This window comes from Vipera berus, assembly GCF_964194415.1.
Source record: "Vipera berus genome assembly, chromosome: 6".
NCBI lineage: Eukaryota > Metazoa > Chordata > Lepidosauria > Squamata > Viperidae > Vipera > Vipera berus.
The window spans coordinates 20,319,703-20,339,435 of record NC_138208.1 but is presented as its reverse complement, the minus strand read 5'-3'; the positions used below and the strand labels follow the sequence as shown (position 1 = coordinate 20,339,435).

Genomic DNA, 19,733 nt, shown 5'->3' with positions numbered 1-19,733 from the left:
AATTTCCCATGCAGTTATGGCTATATGAGCCATGGGGGAAGGGCATTTAAAAAAAAATCAAGATACTGATTGCAACCATTCAATGAAAGCTTGGCCCCTTTGTAACATGCATTAAATGAAAAATGTATTTTGAAAAAAGATTTTTTTTTCTCCCTTGGTCATATCGACCATCTTGATTCCAAAGACTCTTACAAGACAATATACTGTATCTTAAACCAACCGATTTCTGATAATCTTAGCAATTCTAGAACATATTAATGTTTAAAATGATCTTTTTTGTTCTTTTTGATCAAGTAGCTTTGCATTTTGTTTTGTTTTGTTTTGTTTTTATTTTAAATCTTGAAACTTTGCTCTACTTAGTTTAATTCTTGAGCTTTCATATAACAGAATACATTTTTACAAAATAAACAGATGAATGAATACTTTTCATAGTGCCATGGGAAGATGATCGTGGAAAACTGAAAGTAGGAGGATGAATGAAGTTAAACAAAGTATCACATTTTGTACATATATATATATATGTATATATTTTATGGGGCAGGACCCACCTGCATTTTCTAGACCAGGGCTTTTCCACCTTTTCACCCATTGTACCGCAATATCCAAGTGCCACCAGTAACCTAGCAAGGTGTCAAAAACTTGATGACCAAAAACAAAAAGAAAAAAAAGTGATTAAGTACAGGTAATCCTCAACTTATAAAAGTTTGCTTGTTGTTGTTGTTAGTTGCGAAGTCGTGTCCGACCCATTGCGGCCCTATGGACAACGTTCCTCCAGGCCTTCCTGTCCTCTACCATCTTCTGGAGTCCATTTAAGCTCACGCCTACTGCTTCAGTGACTCCATCCAGCCACCTCATTCTCTGTCGTCCCCTTCTTCTATCGCCCTCAATCTTTCCCAGTATTAGGCTCTTCTCCAGTGAGTCCTTCCTTCTCATTAGGTGACCAAAGTATTTTGCTTAGTGACTCTTTGTTTAGTGACTGTTTAAAGTTACAACGGCACTGGAAAAAGTGACTTATGACCATTTTTTCACACTTATGACCGTTTCAGCACTCCCAAGGTCATGTGATTTACATTCGGATGCTTGGCAACTGATTCATATTGATGATGGCTGCAGTGTCTCAAGGTCATGTGATCCCCTTGCAACCTTTTGACAAGCAAAGTCAATGAGGAAAGCAGATTCATGTAAGAACCTTTTATATCAGGGACGTTAAACTCAATTTCATTGATGGCCACATTAGCATTGTGATTACTGTCGGGGGGGGGATTTTCCTTCCTTCCTTTTTCCCTCTTTCCCTGCCTCCCTCCTTCTCATTCCCATCTTCCTTCCTTCCTTCCTTCCTTCCTTCCTCCCTTCCTTCCTCCCTCCCTCCCTCCCTCCCCTCCCCTCCCCTCCCCTCCCCTCCTTCTTTCCTTCCTTCTCATTCCCATCTCCTTCCTTCCTTTTTCCCTCCCTCCCTGCCTCCCTCGTCATTCCCATCACCTTCCTTCCTTCCTTCCTTCCTTCCTTCCTTCCTTCCTTCCTTCCTTCCTTCCTTCCTTCCTCCCTCCCTCCCTCCCTCCCTCCCCTCCCCTCCCCTCCTTCTTTCCTTCCTTCTCATTCCCATCTCCTTCCTTCCTTTTTCCCTCCCTCCCTGCCTCCCTCGTCATTCCCATCACCTTCCTTCCTTCCTTCCTTCCTTCCTTCCTTCCTTCCTTCCTTCCTTCCTTCCTTCCTTCCTCCCTCCCTCCCTCCCTCCCCTCCCCTCCCCTCCCCTCCTTCTTTCCTTCCTTCTCATTCCCATCTCCTTCCTTCCTTTTTCCCTCCCTCCCTGCCTCCCTCGTCATTCCCATCACCTTCCTTCCTTCCTTCCTTCCTTCCTTCCTTCCTTCCTTCCTTCCTTCCTTCCTTCCTTCCTTCCTTCCTTCCTTCCTTCCCTGATCCTGGCACTTTTGCTGAGCCCTGCAGGGCTGTTAGGGCTCAGCAGAAGCGCCAGGAGCTGATCAGTGTTTCTTCAGGGCTCAGCAGAAGTGCCAGGATCAGTGCTGTGCTCCAGCTGATTGGCGCTTCTGGGAGGCTCAGCAGAAGTACCAGAATCAGCGCTGGGCTCCAGCTGATCGGCGCTTCTGCAGGGCTCAGCAGAAGGACCAGGATCAGTGCTGGGTTCCAGCTGATCAGCGATTCTGCTGGGCTCAGCAGAAATGCCAGGATCAGCACTGGGCTCCAGCTGATCGGTGCTTCTGTTGAGCCCAGACAATCCTGCAGCTCCAGCCATCTCTCACTCAGGCTTGTGCAGTAATGTCGCTGCTCCAAACAGATTTGGTGCACAATCTAGGTGTGCAGAAAAGGTGGCAGCTGTGATTAGGCAGATGTGGGTGGTGTGCCAATTGCACCCATACCTGGATCAGGAGCCCCTGCTCACAGTAACTCATACCATTGTTACCTCCAGATCAAACTACTGTAACACACTCTACATGGGACACTCCTTGAAGACCATTCAGAAACTCCAACTGGTGCAGAATGTGGTCTCATAGAGAGTAAATGGTGCCAGATATACAGCACACATAGCCTCACTTCTGCATGAGCTGCATTGGTTACTGGGATGTTTTCAGATGCAGTTCAAGATGTTGGAGGTTACTTATAAAGCTCTACATGGCTTGGGACCAGGGTACCTAAGAGAATGTCTTTTTTCAAGAGTCTCTACCTGTCCAATTATGTCAAGCAGAATGGGCATGCTGCAGATCCTGTCAGCCAAAGAATGTCGGCTGGTAGGGGGCAAAAATTGAACTACTTCTGCAGTGGCCCCTGCTCTATGGAACATCCTCCCTTCAGAAATCAAAATGGCTCCAACCCTGTTAGCTTTTCGTAAGGCCTTAAAAACCTGGCTATGTTCCTGAGCCTGGGTTGCTGAATGTGCCAAAGGCCCCATTTCCAGGCTATTTTGCTAATGGGCCAAATATCTTGCTTTTGTGTATTTTGAATTGGATGTTGTTGTTTTTAAATAAATTACTGGTTTTACTGTTTTTATTGTTTTAAAATGTTTTTTTAAAAATTTTGTAATATTTTCTGAATAGTAAGTTGTCCAGAGTCATTGACTGAAATGGGCAGCCATAGAAATTGAACAAATAAATAATAATCATTTTCATTTAATTGAGTCTTGTATAGAAAAAAATAAAACACAAATTTAATTTATGAACAATAAACAAATGCTACAAAGAGATGCTGCCACCCTGAGGTTTAGGCAAGTCTGTAATGAATGGGAAAGTTGTTCATTTTCATTTAGTTGGATGCATATTGGAATTGGCTTACAGTTTCTTAAGAGCAGATGAAAAAGGGAAAGGGAAAAATACTTTTAAAAAAGATGACAGATTTATATGAACAATAAAAATATTGCTTTAATACTGCTTGCAAACAGGAAACATTACATGCCAGGCAAGCAAATTACCGAATATCTCTGTGTAATTCTGTTCAAGCAATTTGTGTCTTCACATTTACTTTGAAACTGATTGCCCAAGTACTAGGTTTAGATGGGAATGCAATTCTCACACTCTCAAATGCACCTAATGTTAAAAACTAAACTCTAGATCAGGGGTGTCAAACCTGCAGGCCGAATGAATCACGCCAAAACCTCACCCACCCCATTGCCGGCAATGGGAAAAAAGTCGTGATATGTCACGACACGTCACGTGACGCTGCGAGTTTGACACCCGTGCTCTAGAGAGACGAAAGCAAACCCAACCAAGTGCTACAATAGTAAAGTTGAGCCAGCTGTGCTTCACAGCTGGAAAAAATCACAGAGATAGCTATCTGTGGAGCAGTGTTGATTAATAACTAATGTTATTTAGTAATTCTCATATTCTTGTTGGATATTTACTGCCAGATTGCAGGAGATTTTGCTTGTGATATTTTTTTTTTTACTTCCAATGCCAGAATAATTTATATGGCTTTTGGTGCATCACATCAAGCAGTACTATAACATTGCTTGGTCTGGCCCTGGCCATTGGTTTTGAGAAATATATTAAAATAAGTAAACAAAACCTTCATTTTGAAAGTTCCAGACAGGCAGCCAAACACAGTAACATGAAAAAGGTGTGGTCCAACCCTGATGAAAGACCATAGAGAGTGTTTAATTGAGAGGCTCACTTGCCTGAAAGGCCTGAATTCTTGACCATGGGCAAAGGAAGTGAAGAAAATGCCATCACTGGAGGAAAGACACGTTATGGTTTCAGAGGAAAGGCCCAGCTGGAATGTTGGGTGATGACAAGATTTCCTACTGAGGGAAAGAGGTGATATGTGGGTGGCAGTGATGACGTACGCTTGGAAAAATTGTTTTCATGGGCGTGTCAGTTTGAAAGGAAGTCAGAGTGACTCGTTGTTCTTTACACCCAGATTTTCACATTTGCACTGAAATGCCTATGGCAAGATGACCACAATACCAATATTAAAGAACAGAGTCCTTATACAAATAGACCTCACTTTATGACTGCTCTGTTTAGCAATCATTACAAGTTATAGTGGTACTCAAAAATAACTTTACAACCAATCCTCACATTTATGACCTTTACAGTGTCCCCATGGTTATGAGATTGAGATTCAGGCACTTTGCAACCAGTATGACTTTACCACCATCACAGGGATCACCATTTGCATGCTTCACAACTGACTTCCAACAAGCAAAGTGAAGCGCAGGGGTGTCAAATTGGCAGTCCGTGGGCCGGATGTGTCACACACAGGCCATGCCCACCCCAGCTCCACAAAGGCAAAAAAATGTTGTGATACGTCACAATACGTCATGTGTCACAATCAAGTTTGGCACCCGTAGAGAAGGGAGAAGCCAGCAGTCAAATTGCAAGTTTGCTCATGTGATGTCTTGCTTAACAAAGACAGGTGATTCACTTAATGACTAGTGGAAGTGAGGTAAGTCTGTCATGTTCATGTGTCTTGCTTAATGACTATCACTTAGCAACAGAATTGCTGGTCCCAGTTGGCAAGGACTGCCTGTACTCATACGTAAGTAAAAAAAAAGGAGTGATGTTTTGACCATATAATCAACATTTTTACTTTATTTGATGTTAATCCCCAATGGAAATCCTTGCAGCAGCTCTTCATATTTAGGTATTTCTTTTGCAGACAATTGCACTTGATATTTGGCTATTGGAAAACAAAACTGGAATGAGTTTTATGTTAAGAAACATGCTTTTTTTACTTCTATTTCAGGCTAATTGTGGTTGAGCTTTATGTCTAAATCCAGACAAACTGACTATGGCCTTGACTATGGTTATCTTAATTTAACCTAGGGTTTATGAATCTGATTTGTTTCAATAAAAGGCAGTAAATAACAGCTATAATGGTAGGATACAAATGTGACACCACACTGCAATTAACAAAACAATAAGAAATTTGTAGGTCTTTTATTTCTTGAAACTCAGTTAGGATCATTACAGTATCAATAATTTATCATTACTTGTTAGGCTAAATCCAAACATTGCTTTAATTATTGCTGGTACTACAAAATTTTGCTAGCATTAGGCTAAGACAAAAGGATACATCAGGGCAATGTACTAAACCAATCCAAACAGTATTTTAAACTGCTTTTGAATCCTGCAGTGTTGTTTTCTAAACAATGATACATAGCTTAGTGTGCTGTGTAATCACAGCCCAATGTAATTTATCCTACAAACCGTGGATCAGTACAGTGTGAAAACTAGAACTTGGTGTCCTTGCAGTTTGTTTTATGAAACACTATAGGCTTCCTCTGAAGAAAGACCGGTGAATCTGGAACTAGATATTCAAAGCATGGCGTTACGTGAGAACAAGCTCTAAGTGCCCCTGTTAAGTCATGTTACGTGATGTCTGGCTACCTGGAAGGCTTCTTGGGTGGACCTGCAGGAAGGGCACCCCTTTGCACAGGTTAAAATGTGACTAATTCATCTTTCCTTCCTTCCTCTCTCTTATTTTTCATTACTCTTCTATGGCTGCAAGCACACATCTTAAAACAGTAAAACCATAAAGACACATCCTAACTCTAATTAAGAACATAATAGGATTTAAACAGCATCCTGCCAAACAGATGGCAGGCAAAGCAGAGATATTAACAGCATGTTCGAGCAGCTTTCTGGAAGATGATTGCTGTATAATAGAGGCCAAATGGATTTTTTTTGGGGGGGGATGTTATTCTAGAGATGCAGTGGGGGAGGAGAAGACCTGCTTCCAAGATCCCAGCTCCTAAATTGAAAGTACTCAGCAGGATGTTACAAATGATAGGTTGAAAAAAGTCAGGATGGCGGGTGCAACAATGCAGTTGTGGTTATCAAATTGTCTCTTTTGCCTTCTTTGTACCTGCAGTACCCTCTTTTGAGTAGAATTCACAGTTCAAACAGAATTGAGGAAAAAGCTATCCCCATACTTTTGAGTCCTTCTCCTCTTGGACTTTAAAACCAGCACCTTAAACCTATCAGAAGCCAAAGCAGCTTTTGCAGTGTAGGTGATCTGGCTTGCATTGGTCAAGACAAGGTATGTCATTATTATGTAATTTCCTCTCCACTGTGACTTTAGGAGAAAGGATGCTTTGGGACACTCCTTCATTTGTAGTAATTGAAGGTATCCTTCCTAGCTAAAAAGCTGTCCACATAAGACGTTTAGCCCAGTTCTAACCTAACAACAATGCAGGCTTTCCTCAGTTTTGGCCTCCTTTCAGCACTGATAGCCAGTGGTGAGTAGCTCCTTCTTTGGTGATGGTGGTATAAAATGGTGTGGGAAGAACAGGTGTGGTATCTTTCTATTGTCCCTTATAAAAGTACACAGCACAGATGCTTGAAAAGATTGACACAATACAAGTTATTTCTTTCTTTTTCTATGGAGATCTGACTTTTTGGATTGGACAAGAGAATACCCAGCTGGTTTTATGTTCCTTGGTTTAGAATAAAGTGAAACCTCACGTTAATGGACTAATTGGGTGGCGGGAATGTTCCTTGTTCCTTAAAACCTAGTAAACTGAAAGGTGCATCATTGTAACAGTGCAAACGATGCAATTGAAGTAATTTAAACAATCTGGGAAATGACAGCATTACATAGATAATGTAAATAAATTTAAATCACTTTATTTGGGCCACTTATATAAGAATTTTATTGTGCAAATGAACAGAAGTTCTGGTCAATATCCGATTAATCAGTTTTTCACAATGGCAAATCATTTCTGAAAACCTTGTTAAGAAAATGCAGGGACTTGTCCAGACAGTCTTCGAGAATCAAACAAGACTGAACAGGAAAAAAAAATTACATGACATGTAAGTGTACAATTCTGCTGTTACGGTATTTGCTGGCTCTCAAAAATCATCCTTTTTGGTCAGGCATTCTTTTTATTGAATGGCTAGGTTTTGACCTAATGCCTTGTTTTATCTGCTCTACCCTTTTCAGATTTTATTATTTCAGATATGATTTCTTACCGTTTGTAATTCACACTTGTTTTCAATCATCAAGCTGCCTTCAAGGAGTACATTAATATTAAAAAGCTCAGATTGGCATTTCTGTAGCTTCATCATTAACAAATAATTGTAAGTTTTTCATTTTCTGAAATCTCCTTCTGGCATCTCACTGAATGGCAGATTTATTTGTGCAAATTTGTCTGATCTATATAAGGTTCTGGGGATTTCACTTTCAAATTTGTTTGTATTATTTTTAGGAAAGAGTATGTATTGTGAAATGGCATAAGCATACAGATAATTCTTTGATATAAACCAGAGAAATGTTTAACTAATGAGGCCAAGCTGGTTTATGAACAGGTTTATGAACAGGTTATGCATCCTGGCAGTCATGTGCTTCCATTTATCCCAGATTTCTGGCAAAAATCCAGAGTAGCATTGTAGAATAATTAGTTCATCTGTATGAAGTATGTGGGCTCATCTAATATTGCCCCAAATACAAACTTATGCATTCTACTTTTTTTCACATGTCATATAAACAAATGGTTATCTTCATAGCTCGTTTTAGTTGTTGTTGTTAGTTGCGAAGCTGTGTCTGACCCATCGTGACCTCATGGACAACGTTCCTCCAGGCCTTCCTGTCCTCTACCATCTTCTGGAGTCCATTTAAGCTCACACCTACTGTTTCAGTGACTCCATCCAGCCACCTCATTCTCTGTCGTCCCCTTCTTCTCTTGCCTTCAATCTTTCCCATCATTTGGTTAGAACCCTAAGGGGACATTTCAGACTTCAGAACTAACTAAATTTAATAATTTCTCTTCCAAAAATTACACACACACACACACACACACACACAGAGTCAATTTTTTCCAATTCTATTCTCCAGGTTTTGCTCTGAAATGTGAAGTTTGCATCAGTCAAGGTCACAACTGTTCCAGTAACATAGAATTATGTCCTCCAGAACATGATTCTTGTGGTATTATTGCATTTGAAAGTGTATTGGGTAAGTAACATTGGAAAGTAGGGATTATATGTTGATTTCAGAATATTCATATCTTTTGTGTTCTTGAAAATTGATGAATAAACTTAAAAAGAGAACTTCCATGAAGAATTGCGTGTGGCTGCCTAATTTGGCACAACAAATGCCCATTGCCTGTTAGAAAAATGAATCCTATGAACAATAAAAGTTGTTTGCAAATGGAACCATCTTGAAAATGAAAAAACAGAGAAGCTGTGGGTATCCTTTCAAACAGAAGCCACACACCACTTGCCAGGGGATACATTCCTGCATGGAGAAGGGGGTTGGACTCAGTGATGGACCAGAATCAAACTGCAAAAGTTCAGCTGACCAGCAGGCAATAAAACTTTAGCCATTTTCTTACCCTCTGGAGATAGTAGCCCTGTCCTACTGCATAACCCCTTCCCACCCTGATGCTATGAAACTACAAAGGGATGGGTATCCAGGAGGGTAAAGGTTCCCTTTTAAAGGTCTATAGTACTTTATTTGTCCTCTCATTTCACTTGTTTAAATAATTATTAAATTTATATGCCACATGACTCTGGACAATTTTGCATGCTTGAGTTATTCAGCAATTTACTTTATCAGTCAACTTGGCTGGAAAGTGAAGAATAGCAATAGAAATCATTTATAATAGTGTTTTAACATTTGTTTATTTATTAAACAAATTTATATAGCCACCCAGCTCACACACACACACACACACACACACACACACACACTGACACTGGGCAGAAAACAATATTAAAAATCCACAACTTAAAATTCACAGTTTAAACCCTTACCCCACAACCACTTGATTGGCTCCAAATGGGATTCCCAAGCCTCCTGATGAAATCGTGTCTCCAGGCCTTGCAGAAAAGCAGGGTGGGGGCCAATCTTATCTTGGGGAAATGATATTCCAAAATGGAGAGCCCCACAGAAGATGCCCTTTTCCTGGGTCCCACTAGGTGTACTTTATTAACAGTTGGGATCCACAACGTATCCCGCCTTCCTGCTCTGATGGGCCAGGTAAATGTAGTTGGGAAGAAGTAATCCATCAAAGTACCTGACCTAAAGTTTAAATTGTTGATACCGTCCAGCAGTGAGAAATCCTACAGGAGGGGAGTAATGTGTTGTGGGAACTCAAATGGAGGCCTTTTAATCTAGCTAACTAACACTAGGAGACTAGATGTAGCTTTAAATAGATCCCGCTCATAAATCAGATTAGACTAATTGAATCCCCTTTTATATGTGCATTATGGGGGTAGTCACAAGCATTTACAAAAGGGGTGAAGCTTGTGGCAACAATTGCAAAATATTGCTTTTAATCAGTGCTTTTTTGTAAAAAAAAAAAAAAAAAGTGCCGGAACTCACGCACAGCTCTCGCTCCAGTTGAAAACCGTTTACTGAGTGGGGGGGGAACCGCTTTAGGGAGCTTTTGAGGTGCAGATTGCGTGAGCAGTATCAGCTGATGGACGCAATTGCCGTGGCTTTTGAGAGGGCGCTTGTTCGGAGCCGATATGTCTTCTGCCACCTCTGATGACACAGAGGCTTCCTCTGGAGCCAGAGTTACCAAGGCAGCGGTGGCACTGCTGCTTTGGGAGCACACCTGGTCCCTTGAAGAGATTCTCTCCAGGAGTCAGTTCTGTCCCTGGTGGCCAACACGGGGGTGAAGACAGGCAGCGGAGGTGGGGGGAGCCCCATGAATCAAGGCAGAGAAGAGGTTCTGCTTTCAGGGCCGTGGAAGTGTTTCTGGGTTGACCTTCGATGCCCCCAATTTCTCCGGGCAGCTTCCTTTCACCGAGTCAGAGCTTTATTCGTGCTGGCAGCTTAGAAGGAGTTGGTTCTTCCCTTCAAAAAAAGGTGCCAGAAGGCTGTTCCGTGCATTCTGTGACAAAAAAGCACTGCTTTTAATGAAAGTAGCAGGCTTCTGTGGATGCTCATGCCTTTAGTTCTCCAAGAAAAAATCCTGAGGAGAAAGAATGGCTAAAAATATAAGGGGCTGCTTATAAAACACACATTCCAAACCTGGGATGGCTACAGTGACCAGGCTTTGCCCACTGCTGCATCTCTGCCTGTATGGCCAATGGCAAACAGGCTACAAATATTATGAAACTGTGTCACTCTTGGTGTAATGATTCATGAGTGGTGGAGATTCTATCTCCAAATTATGACCACTGAAGTAGTTAATGGTTGTGTGATGTACCAGTCACCAGTAAAGATCTCTTTCCTGGTTAGTGATTTTCAGGGTCAAATATGTTATCTGAACAGGGTGCTACTCTTTGTGTTTACTGTAATTTTAAATAGGTTTTGCCACTTTTAGTGTCAGCATATTCTCATTATCTGCTAGAAATGTTGAATTTATTTTCCGCCCTGCAGAAGAACTTCAGGCTCAGGGGATTATTAAAAGCTGTGTTCCATCAAGTGTCTGTGAAGATGGTTCTGCTCACATTAATCTGGGTAAAAAAGGAAGATCAAGGACCAGTGTTTTTTGCTGTAAGCACGATGCCTGCAATACAGATTTTCCAGTCAAATGTAGGTATCTATTCTGAGCTTTATTCCCTTGTGCTTTTGTACAAATGATTTCACTCAAGGATATATATATATATATATATATATATATATATATATATATATATATATATATATATATATATATATATATATAAAGGTAAAGGTAAAGGTTCCCCCGCACATGCGTGCTAGTCGTTTCCGACTCTAGGGGCCGGTGCTCATCTCCGTTTCATAGCCGAAGAGCCAGCGCTTGTCCGAGGACGTCTCCGTGGTCATGTGGCCGGCATGACTAGACGCCAAAGGCGCACGGAACGCTGTTACCTTCCCACCGGAGTGGTCCCTATTTTTCTACTTGCATTTTTACGTGCTTTCGAACTGCTAGGTGGGCAGAAGCTGGGACGAGTAACAGGCGCTCACTCTGCTACGCGGCACTCTGGATTCGACCCGCCAAACTGCCGACCTTCCGATCGACAAGTTCAGCGTCCTAACCCACTGAGCCACCGCGTCCCTTATATATATATATATATATATAGGGATCATCTTTGGTCATTCGGGTTTTTTCCCCACGTAGAATTGAAGGTGTAGGAGCAACGTTTTGACGGTATCCCATCCGTCATCCTCAGGCTGGTGGCTTCAGCTTCCTTCTTCTGGGAGAAGCATGTGGTAGTGGCTGTTTGTTCCTCTTTTTTAAACTTCCAGAGGGGGTGTGTTATTGTGAAGATCGAGATCCTTCGCTTTCATGGCTGCTCCAGGCCTTCAATGCATTTGCAGAGAATGGAGGCCTAAAGTAACACAAGATCTCACAGTACTTTAGGCATCTAAAGACAGACGCCAAAGGCACACGGAACGCTGTTACCTTCCCACCGTAGTGGTCCCTATTTTTCTACTTGCATTTTTATGTGCTTTTGAACTGCCAGGTTGGGAGAAGCTGGGACAAGTAACAGGAGTTCAATCTGTTACACGGCACTTGGGATTCGACCCGCCAAACTGCCAACCTTCTGATCGACAAGCTCAGCGTCCTAACCCACTGAGCCACCGCGTCCCTATCTTAAATCTGTACTTAATCTAAAAAGTAAACTTTTTTCTCTCAAGGTGCCATGTCTTTCCCTTTCCATATTAGCAGATGGAGCAGAGGTATGAGATGTAAAATGTTTTAATCTGGAAATGGCTATTCCAACCTCTTTGGAAGAGTTCTGACAACATTGTTTTGAGTTGGAAACCCCTCTTCAGGGGTTGCAAGGTTGGAACAAGGGAAGAGGAATATCAAAAGTGAAGTAAACAAAAGAGGGAAGAATTCCAAGGCCATTAAAAAGTTTCAGAAAATGCATTTCTTTTTCAAGAACATACTGAAAGCAGAGACAGCATAAAAAGGACATTAAAAATGACTCACAAGATATATATATATAACAATACATAAATGGGTAATTTGCCTTGTGCACATTTATAACAATTCAGTGAACAGTCTAAAATGAAATAGCCTAAAGTTATCCATGTAAGCAGTCAAACAAATCCTTTATAAGAAGCATTCTTTCATTCACTGAGCTCAGTTCTTAGGGACAAGAAAATTGCTATAATAAACATAAGAATTATGATTGATGAGGAACATGAATATTAAAATGTTTAGTATGTTTACTGCTATTGTGAGTGGGGAAAAAGAGATCTTGAAAAGATAGAACAAGGTACAAAATTGTTTAATCTTCTGTAATATCCCATCAACTAACTAATAGAAACATGCATCCTGAGCCCAAAAAAGGAATCCCCCCCCAAAAAAATTTAACCCATAGAGATGTCATTGTCTTATTTAATTATGCTGTTTGATATAGTTTCCACAATTTTTCTATTTATTCAGTGCCAGAATTAGATACCAAGGTCAATGGTCTTCAGTGTCCAGCCTGCTACGCTTCATTTCCTGATTCTTGTAAGGATGACACTGTTGATTGTGTTGGATCCGAGTCTCAGTGCATTGATTTGGCTGGATACATACATTTTGGTAATTCATTCAGCATTTTATATGGGTTCTTATGGGGTTTGATATTACGCTGCATCTTAGAAAACCATTTAAATAAAATGTATACAGGATGGAGAACCTTATAGAAGGCATGGAAGATAGGAAAATAATAATTGTTGTGTCTAATGAAACTTATCCAAATATTTATCATATGGCGATTTTATGCAGAAAGTTTTCAATTAAAGAGTTTATTGAATTTTACTAACTTTCCTCCGGCTATCTTTCCTATGTCAGTTAGCCACTATGGTCAACAGTATTAAAAGTCACCAAGAGATTTTGTTATTTTGTCTCTCTCTTAATGGAGAGTATCTATCAGGGCAACAATGCTGTCTCTGAGCAAAATCCATGTCTGAACCCAGATTGGTAATTATCTAGAAAAAATTTTCCAATAAGAATTCTTAAGGTTGCAGCAGCAACAGTCAGCTTCACTATTCATGTGATAATAAATATGAATTAATCTTTGTCAAACTCATCAGATGCAAAGGGATGTTGTGAAACTGGAAACTCTGATTGTCACAGTGTTAATCTCAGGAATCATTTGGCAGGACATAGTCCTTGAAGGTCCTTATATGCCAAGCCAAGGACAGGTCCAACAAGCCAATAATGGCATGGACTGATTCAGGTATTGTCAATTTCCTTGAAAGATTAGCAGTAAAACCTATTTGGAGACATATAATTAGAAGATGTATGAAACACCTTGGATGTTTTTTAAGTATATTGCCAAAAGGGACATGAAGTCCAACATGAATCTAGGAAAGTTAGAAGTGAAGAACCACATCAGTAGCTCATGACATTGTGCAGGCATCTGCAATTTTAAGTTGGAATGCAGTCTTTAAGCCAGTGTTTCTCAACCCTGGCACTTGGAGATATATGGACTTTAGCTCCCAAAAGTCTCTGGCAAGTATGCTTTAAGTTTAAGCTGTTTACCTGGTATTTGGCATCTGAACTATGAACTATGCAAGATACTCATAGGAACACAGCAAGCAGAAACGAATGTTGTGCTCATCAGAGATACAGATGCATTGAGAACTTGTGCATTATGTGTGTTGCGAGGGAGGGGGCACATGGCTTTTTCTTGCATTAAGATCCAATAACATGAGCAAAGGAATGTTGCTGCCAGTCAAGTAAAATAGATGAGAAAGCTTTCAGCAGGTATGGAATGTACATTTATAAAGAAGAGGTCTTAGGTTTTTAAACAGTTGGGGCATTTCTTTCTTTCTATTTTTAAGTATTTTATATCTTTGAACTCTTGTCTTCTCAATATCTCAGTTTTTTCAGAGAGAAACTCGGCAGCACTTAGCTAACTTTGGCTTGTCTTGACAAGCTGAGCAGGATCACACATGGGTACTACCTAGATTCAGAATATCCCAGGGTTATAAAATATATGGGAGAAGGATCAAACAATCTCAGAAGGCTATGGCAAACTGTTTCCATGATGTTGCCAGGAAAACTACATAAGACATTCCCCTGAAGTCAAACTTGAAAGAAACTTTCATTTGGACCTGTTGCAGTAGATGGCACTTTCATTTAACATGCCAGGGCTGCATTTCAAATATAGGGCAGGGAGTCAGTTTTTTATTAAAAAGTTTTAACATACAATTTTTTTTCTTTAAAAAACCCCCCTCCCCCTCCCTTCTCCCTCCCCCCCTACCACTCCCCCCTCCCCCCCTCCCCCCCCGACTTCCCAGAGCTAAATACAAGGTATATATAAAAAAAACAATCATAAACAACCATATACTAACAACCATAAACTCTAAAATCCATCACTCTCTAGCTTATATAGGATAAATATATATATATATATTAAATATATATAGAAAAACAAAAATAAAAAAAGAAGAAAAGAAAGAAGACCTATTCAAATGCTACATGAAACTTCTTAACCCTATACTTGTTCTGGATAAACTCAATCCATTTTCTCCATTCCATAATATAGCGTTCTTGCGAGTGATCTTTCAAATAGGCCGAAATCTTCGCCATCTCAGCCAGGTCGGAAACCTTTAACGTCCACTCTTCTATGGTCGGCAGTTCCTCTTTCTTCCAATACTGGCCTATCAAAAGTCTCGCTGCCGTAATTAAATTCAACATCAACTTAGTGTCCACAACTGTAGCATTTTATTTCTTTGAGTATAAAGGAAGGGTTGTGTTCCAACAGGACCTTATCAAGGACGCTTTTGTGGATTTTTATTCTAAACTATATGCTAAGGAGAAGATTAATGAAAAAGACATTGATATATATTTGGAGAATGCTAGCATCCCGGTTCTTACGCAAGTACAAAAAGAGGAGATTAATCAATTAATTACAGAAGAAGAAATTTTTACAGCAATTAAGGAATTGAAGGTGGATAAAGCACCAGGTACGGATGGTTTGTCTGCGGCTTATTACAAAAATTTACAATTAGAGATGATGAAACCGTTAAAGGAACTGTTCCAGACAATCCAGAGGGGGGGAAAGGTGCCACCGTCTTGGAGAACAGCTTTTATTTCTTTGATTCCGAAGGAAGACCAAGATGCTACTCAAGTTAAAAACTATAGACCGATATCGCTTTTAAATACAGATTATAAGATATTTGCTAAGGTTTTGGCTAATAGACTGATGAGGGTTCTGCAACAGGTGATTCATGGGGACCAAACGGGATTTATTAGTGGTAGGCAAATGAAAAATAATGTGAGGCATATAGTTGATGTGTTAGAGTTTTTGGAAAGGAACAACCAGATCCCTGCGGCGCTAATTTTTCTAGATGCTGAAAAAGCTTTTGATCAATTGAATTGGCAATTTTTGATGAAAGTTTTAGAGAAAATGGATTTTGGGGAAAATTTTTTACAACCGATTAGGGCATTATATCAAAAACAAACTGCCCGAATTATAGTTAATAATAGTCTGACAGAAGCATGTAATATTGAGAAGGGCACAAGGCAAGGGTGTCCGTTATCGCCCTTGTTATTTGTGTTAACATTAGAGATATTATTGGTTAAAATACGGAATTCAGAAAAAATTAAGGGGATACAAATTAGAGATCAGGATTATAGATTGAGAGCATTCGCAGATGATCTGGTTGTTACAGTGACCCAGCCAGAGAACTCTGTTGTGGACCTGATGGAGATAATAACACAATATGGGAAGGTTTCTGGATTTAAAGTTAATATACAGAAAACCAAAATTTTGGCCAAAAATATGACAGTTTCGCAAAAGGCTCTCTTAGAAGGATTAACTGGATTTGAGATTGTTAAAAGGGTTAAATATTTGGGGGTGCTTTTGTCGCCCTCTAATACAAAGTTATATAAAAATAATTATGAAAAATTATGGGGGAAAATTCAAAAAGAATTGGAGAGTTGGGGAAAATTGCAATTGTCTTTGTTGGGACGGATCGCAGCAGTGAAAATGAATGTCCTGCCTAAATTTTTATTTTTATTTCAAATGATACCGATTCTTAAGAAAGATTCTAATTTGGAGGAATGGCAGCGAGGTATCAATAAATTTGTTTGGGCAGGGAAAAGGCCACGAGTTAAACTTAAGATTATGCAGGGAGTCAGTTTTTTAGAGTAGCTAAGTGTAGACATTGGCATGATGGATTAGAATGATAAGAGCCCTTAATTTATATTTCTACTCAGTCTTAAAATTCACTGGTTTATTTTAACCAAAGACCATGTCTCAGCCTAACTTACCTGGGAAAATAAGATGGGAAAGGGAAAAATATTGACTCTACTTAAGACCCTGGGGAAAAGGCAAGATAAACTATGTTAGACGAATTGCCCGGCCTGTTTTGAGCTCTCCTGACCTGGCACTCTGCAATACCATGACACTCTAAACAATGTCAAGACTAAGCAATGCCAATTCTGAAGGAGGTGGCAGGCCTGATCTCCAAACCTTTAAACCATATTTTTTCAAAGATGCTGAAGCATTGGGAAACTACCAGAAATCTGGAAAGGAGTTGATGTAATTCCTATCTTCAAAAAAGGGGAAAAAATGAATCCAGAAAACTACAGACCAATCAGACTGACCTCAATACCTGGGAAGATTCTGGAAAAGATAATCAAACAACAAATCAGTGAACACCTAGAGGCAAACAAAGTCATTACTAAAAGCCAACATGGGTTTGTCAAAAACAGATTATGCCAGACAAATCTTATTGCATTCTTTGAACAAATGACAAAATTAGTGGACCAGAAGAATGCTGTGGATATAATTTACTTGGACTTCAATAAGTTTGATAAATTAGACCACAACCTACTACTTGCTAAGATAGAAAAATGTGGGTTACATACATCACCACCAGATGGATTCATAACTGGCTGACCAGGGCTTTTTTTGTCATAGAACACCCAGAATGGAGTTCCGGCACGTTTTTTGGATGGAACCTTGTAGGGTAGGCAAGGTGGGTTGTATGACATGTGTGAGTTCCGGCACGTAATGTGTACTTCTTCATGGAACTGTATCTATATGGAGGGAAGTATGCAATGGAGTATACAAGGCTCTGTCTTCGGCCCAGTACTCTTCAATATTTTCATCAACGATTTAAACAAGGAGATTAGAAGTGGGATTCATCAAATTTGCAGACAATATTAAATTGGCAGTGACAGCCAACACTCCTGAAGATAAGCTCAAGATACAGAAGAACCTTGACAGACTTGAATAGGGGGCCCTATCTAACAAAATGAAAATCAATGCTGGGAAAAGTAAGCTTCTACATTTAAGCAAGAAAAACCGGAAGCACAGGTATACAATAGGTTGTATCTGGCTCAATAGTAGTAACTATGAGAAGGGATCTTGGAGTCCTAGTGGACAATAACTTAAATATGAGCCAGCAGAGTGTTGCAGCTGTTCAAAAAGCAATCACAGTCCTAGGCTGCATTAACAGAGAGATAGAATCAAGATTACATGTAATGTTAATACCACTTTATAATGCCTTGGTAAGACCACACTTGTAATATTGCATCCAGTTTTGGTCGCCACCATATAAAAAAGATGTGGAGACACTAGACAGAGTGCAGAGAATAGCAACAAAGATGATTAGAGGACTGGAGGCTAAAACATATAAAGAATGGTTGCTGGAATTGGGTATGTCTAGTTTAATGAAAAGAAGGACTAGGAGTGATAGCATAGCAGTGTTCCAATACCTACCACAAGGAAGAGTGGGTCAGCCAGTTTTACAAAGCACTTGAAAGCAGAACAAGGAGCAAAGGATGGAAACCAATCAAGGAGAGAACCAACTTAGAAATGAAGGAGAAATTTCCTGGCAGTTAGAACCATCAGTGGAACAGCTTGCCTCCAGAAATTGTGGGTGCTCCAACACTAGAGTTTTTAAAGAAGAGATTGGACAATTGGTCTAAAATGGTATGAGGTTTTCTGCTTGAGCAGTGGGTTGAACTAGAAGACCTCCAAAGTCCCTTTCAAATCTGTTATTTTGTTAAACATCTTCTGATCATCCATTTCTGAGAGCACTTCAGATCAGTATTAGATGTGGAAGAAAAACCCATTTTTCTGCAACTATTCTGAACAGCCTGGCTATTTACTCCAAAATATGTCAGTGCCCGTCATAAGAGGTCCAAAATCTATGGGAGCAAAAGAGTTCCAACATTTTTTTTACTCTTTAGGCAAATGGCTGGCAAGTTTACAAATATGTTTTAGGCTCACTACTTCATTCAGCTAACTTATGGGAAATGTTATGAGTTTACAGAAGCAAAATGAATTAGCTGAGGCAATATAGTTGATACTGAGTGCTGACTCTGTTGTCTAAAAGGTTTTGTGCTATTGTCCTTCTTTATTACACTGCTTTCTGTTTATTAGGTTGCACAGGATTTGACTGTTGACTATCTTTAATTTAAAAGAAAGGATATGAATCATCCTATGAAAATACAAATTACAAATGCAGCAAATTGGTTTCTTCTGAAAAGGAAGGCCATCTACCTTAAGAGGAGTGGGTGTAGAGTACTGTATTATTATTTTTTTTTGGCCTTGAGGAAATTGATTGATGTGTATCTGTTGCCCCCTTGTGGTTAAATATGAAATTTATAATTTTTTGTCTTTCTAAACACCAGAAAACACATCTACAAAAGTTGCCATGAAGGGCTGCACTACCCATGCTGTCTGTGATGCTACCATTGGAGGTGCGGCAACATTTAGCCAGGCCAGTTCAACAATCACCAGCCTTGAATGCACGCCAGCCGTTAGCATGGCCAGCAGCTTTCCTGGACCAGTGAGACTCTGCTTTTTAGTCATGATGGGCTTCCTAAGGCTGCAGCTCTGATCCTAACAGGGCCAACTGTGTTTATGAGCAAATGATGCAGAGGCTAAACCAAAGATGTTAATCTTTGGGTCTCTGGTATCACTGATGGAAAAATTCTGGACAAGCTGAGCATTAGCTTTTTGATGCATTAAGGCCTAATCCATTATCATGATGGTTGTTTACAGCTTATAGCATCTATTACGGAAAGTGGTTATTTAACCACCAGTTCTGATTTGAATTGTTATCATAGTCACAGCAGTTGGTGTAATACTGACGTATTGATGTGTTGGTCAAAGACTGAACTCATTGATCATCTCTTAGGGTCAAATTTGATATAGCATTTTTAGCCTTCTCATTCAATTTGATGGGAATGGAAAGGTCATGTTAAAAAATGATTGCCTATTTTTTCAATTAAGGTTGAAAAATTGGAATCCTTGATCTTAATTCCCAAGCAGTTGAGAGAGCCCCATTCTGTACTGTACAATGATCTCCCAGGCAGTATGCAGTTTCCTAGCCCTCAGTACAATCCCAAGAGAAAATGTAATATAACGAGTGAAGTCTCCAAAGCCTTTCTCAGCTCTGGACAA

General features: G+C 39.9%; 1 protein-coding gene across 1 annotated transcript; it reads left to right on the top strand.

Annotated features, from left to right (window-relative positions):
• Window positions 1-6,639: 6,639 nt before the first annotated feature.
• On the top strand, window positions 6,640-19,167 carry LOC308669681 (phospholipase A2 inhibitor and Ly6/PLAUR domain-containing protein-like; the record flags this gene model as incomplete). The annotated part of the gene is made up of 5 exons (XM_081330529.1): window positions 6,640-6,688; window positions 8,284-8,400; window positions 10,777-10,932; window positions 12,761-12,901; window positions 18,959-19,167. The coding sequence occupies 5 exons, from the start codon at window positions 6,640-6,642 to the stop codon at window positions 19,165-19,167; spliced, it is 672 nt and encodes a 223-aa protein (XP_081186655.1).
• Between the last annotated feature and the right edge of the window lie 566 nt (window positions 19,168-19,733).